Source organism: Nicotiana attenuata, chromosome 1 (genome assembly GCF_001879085.1).
Source record: "Nicotiana attenuata strain UT chromosome 1, NIATTr2, whole genome shotgun sequence".
NCBI classification, from domain to species: Eukaryota; Viridiplantae; Streptophyta; class Magnoliopsida; order Solanales; family Solanaceae; genus Nicotiana; species Nicotiana attenuata.
Genome location: NC_031989.1, coordinates 109812684 through 109816983, shown reverse-complemented (window position 1 = coordinate 109816983; position 4300 = coordinate 109812684). Strand labels below are relative to the sequence as shown.

The window sequence follows — 4300 nt, the reverse complement described above, 5'->3', positions numbered from 1 at the left end:
CTCAAGTTTAAGCTATCATTTGTAGGTGTGTGAAATACGGAAAAGAACCATATCGAAAACATTTATAAACCATATTCAAAACATTTTTAACTCTTTCTTTTCACAGAGCCCGTGTATTGTAAGTGATTCAAACCTGCTTGAAGCGAGCCTCCCATAGAAGCAAATAAAATTGGTGAGTTGTATGAACTAAGTTATGAGCAATATGAATCATAAAATTGGTGAGTTGTATGAACTAAGTTATGAGCAATATGAATCCAAACCGGCAAGACCAAGGAGCGAACGGATGACTTGAGCAAATAGGACACTTTGGTGCCACTATTGATTTTTTTGACTCCGCTTAGTCCAATGGCCATAACTTCAAGTTTAACAAATGTTGCCCCTCGCTTGCCTCATGGTCAATACTTTTAACTTTTAATCTTAAATATTTGCCCATTAGTCATTCGGGGGTCAAAAAATAAGATCATCCATTTTCAAGGTCATTGGGATATGGGTGTAATTTCCTGGGAACAAATTACAAGGGACAAGAGCCCCAGAATGAGTTCGCAATTACTACCACTAAAAATTGTCACCCTCACCCTTTAAAGATAGGGATGCAACAAAAAGTATTCAAAGATTCAATGTTCTTATGCTTCTCTACAGTTCGATGCCAAATTCCTTTGTTCACCAATCAGTAGTAGCAACACATGCAAATGAAAAGTTAACCTCGAAATACATTGCAAATGAAAAGTTAACCTCGAAATACATTCGAAAGAAGAGGCCTAGAACGAAGACATATCTTAAGATAGCTCTGTCCATTTTCACAATGAGGACAAACAACAAAATGGAAATAAGTGTACAGCATGGTAAGAAGCAATCACTATACACTGTATATTATCTAAAAAGGCTCATCGACCGAGTTATCAAAGGTACATGGTCACATTCACAGCCCAGGTACAACCTTAAGATGAGGGAAAAAAGAGTCAATTCTGTTTTCTGTATAGCTATAGATGAGAGAAATCTGAGTCAATGCTGTTTTCTCTCTTCTTGTATATACTGAAAAATCCGAGCAGCAGATTCTGTAGCAGTACTGGCATTACGAGGCACAACTTTGATAACTCTAGCAGGATGACTGGGAAAATGAGGCTGGGGGCTACTATCGGGGTTGCTAATAGCAGGAATGGTTGGGAACAGAGGAAACACGCTTCTTCCTCCGGTGGAGTTTCCAACGTCTACTCCACGACCTCTTTCACTTGGACTACTTGCAGTGCTGGCTTGCAACTCAGAATCTCTAGAGGGATACAATCTCACAACCTCTGGCACGGCTCCATTATTCTCTCTCGCAACATTACTTGAGTTCTGTTGTTGAATGTTAAAATTCACTCCCTGATCTCCCGATAACTGACCTTGAAAACCCGTTGCAGCAACCAGGTCTGGTTGATCAATAGCTGGAGACAGGATTACTGGATTCATAACTGGCATGCCAAACGGAGGAAAGTAGCCATGACTAGGTGGAGGTGCGAAAGGAGCTCCCGTTCGTTGATAGTATGCTGGAGCTAAAAAATTTCCCGTCATTGGAATCGGGGGTCCACAACTGCCATATATTGGACTCGTGAATGCAGGTCCAGGGTGTGGCTTGTATACTAGTCCTTCAGAAGGAGACATCACAGGTATTAACCATTGCTGCCCCGAAGATTGATTGAAGAGCAACGGACCCATGTGGGAGTCGTGTTTTACCGGTGTTGATGACGGGGTTTCTGAAAGTGGTCTGCGGCAAGAAAGAGATGTCTCTCCTACATCATTTTCGGCATTGGATTCCATCCTAGAGTTGGGCTTCTCGGAATCAATCTTCTGTTTCGAAACATTTTCAGGTGCTTTGCGTTTATACTCCAATGCAAGTCTTTTAGTAGACAACCTCTTTAAAGGTTTGCCTAAAGAAGAACTATCTTCGAGCATACTATTTGGCGAACCGGCTATGAGTTTCTGGACCTAATGAGTAATAAACAGAAAAACTTGAGCAAAATACTAAGTCCAAAGAAAAACAGGGAATGCAAAATCTCAATGCTGATACTTGAAGTTATTCAGTCTCTACAGCTGCTTTACCTTGAGTAGTCGATGCAACTCGAATACTTGGACTGCAAGCACTCTCTGTTGGCTGTAACCAGGACAATAGGGACAGCATCAAGATAACAAATAACAGATAAAAAGAAATTAGCTCTTTAACATTCATGCAGCCGAAGTACCGATACAAAATAAAACTAATATAAGACTGATGTACAGATGAAAATCAGCTGGAAGATAAATACCACTCTAAATTATATAATTGCTAAAACTCGCAAAACAAACTCAAGCAAACGGAAAACAGGATTACCAATACAAAATTGGTAGGTCTAAGCGTCTAACAAGCCGCTTGATAAAAACAAAAGCGTCAAACAAAGCCTATCAGCATTAAATGCAAGATGAAGCACACAGCAGAGTGCTAGTAAATGGTAGTAACCATGTCTGCACAAGTTGTCTCTTTTCAGGTCCAAACAGAAAAGTTCACTAATGCTTTTGACATTCATCCAAGTAACACGTCATTCAACCACGCGTCAAATGGAAAAGACTAAGCCACGTCATGAAAAGATCTTCAAGACACATTGTTTGATGAAGTTCTCGATATACAAGAAAGCGCAGTTGAGATGTAAATTTATGTAGAAGTGAATCACAAATATCATTGAAATAATTTGAAAAAACAATTGTATGTTATGAATGGTTATACTATAAACATGTATTCAAAAGCAGATAACTTAACACTAACAAGCACATATTGGTGCTAATTGACTGCAGAAATATTTGAGGAGCACATCTCATTTTTTAAAAAAACACCATGAGGATACACAAAAGGGACAATTTTTTACTCTCATAGTACAAGACATGATCTGAGTGGCATTTGAAAGTACATCATCAGCAAGTAAAAGTCAGGTTCAAAATAAAGCCAATTTATAACATCCCCGAAAACCCATCCGCCAAAGACAAAGATAGGTCTCATGTTCGCTCAACGTGATAAGAAAATGCAATATCAAGCTCAAGCATGCAACAATCAACCAAAGCTAGCACCAAGAACTCGGACTTACTTGGCAATAGCTCGTCTTGCTCTCCAGAAATGCTTTTGTCCTATTATTCTAACAATATCATCGGGAGATATGTCCATTTTAGATACACACTCCACCATAGAAGTCTCTGATAAGTCATCACACTGGTCCATTTCTCCTGTTTGGGATGATTTACATGTCTTGTCTTCAGGGGATTCTGTATCATTAATAAGGTTATTTGGATTTATCCGCTTTTATGATACGAATTCCTTCAAATGAAATGAAGAGTTACCATTATCGACATCCATGGCAGATCCGGCAAAGACAGTGCAATCAACTCGAGAATCAGGTCTGAATTGTAACCGTACAATATTGGTCATCTGTAATTCACCAAAGGTATTTGCATGATTCTTTCTCGGTTTGAAATGCAACAATTTATCAGTTTGCTTCAAACTACCTTCTGCCTTATCCGTAGATAAAGAATCTGAGGTACATTTACGGCTTATTGCATGATCTTTGGAGTTCTCTCCATTCTGGATTTTACCAAGCTGTCTCGTAATCAGACCAGTAATTTCTTTGAATTCTTTGTTTGAGCACCCTGAAATCGCTTGATTAGAGGGAGTGAGCTTTTCCATATCAAGATTGTTATAAAATTTCCCATGTCCCTGACCCGCCTTGAAGTTACCAAACGTGGGAATTCTAAAATCATTCTTTTCAGTTTGCTTTCTAGACTCAACTTTCTGCAACGGGGTATTTGAACCACAACTGCGGCCATGTGGCTTCTCAACTGAATGTCTTAATTCAGGAAGCTGTCTCAAGAAAAGTACACCTCTTTCATGTTCATTCCCCTACACAATTTAGTTGCTGAACTCAGATACAACAAATACAAACAACCACAAACTTACTATCCATGCATCAAAAATAGAAATAACAGCTCAGTCGGGAAAGATAAAGTTTGACATCAAGAAACCCTCTAAACCAGCAACTAGGGAGTACCAGCTTGCACTTAAGTACAAAGTCGAGGTACCTGTAAGTATGACCACAAGGGGAGAAATGCAGGAATGGAAACGACATATTTTACGTAGAAGAAGTGATCAAACTTGCATAAAGAGACCTATAAGAAAATGGAAACACATCGATAGAGTTGAATAGCATCCTCCTGGAGTATTAAAGTGAAACATTTGGGGATTAGTTGTAGTTATTGGTACTAGATACTTGGTAAAGAAGAAAAATTCCAATGTAAGCATTAC

General features: G+C 39.0%; 1 protein-coding gene across 1 annotated transcript in view; it reads right to left on the bottom strand.

Moving 5' to 3' along the window:
- Positions 691-4300, bottom strand: part of LOC109232039 (protein EARLY FLOWERING 3-like) — a 5535-nt gene continuing 1925 nt past the window's right edge. Inside the window, exons 2-5 of the mRNA XM_019397684.1 lie at positions 3343-3898; positions 3093-3267; positions 2080-2131; positions 691-1965 (exon numbers count right to left, since the gene is read on the bottom strand). Of these exons, the coding sequence (XP_019253229.1) occupies positions 1003-1965; positions 2080-2131; positions 3093-3267; positions 3343-3898 (1746 nt within the window). The 3' untranslated portion in view covers positions 691-1002. The remainder of the gene's footprint in view (positions 1966-2079; positions 2132-3092; positions 3268-3342; positions 3899-4300) is intronic.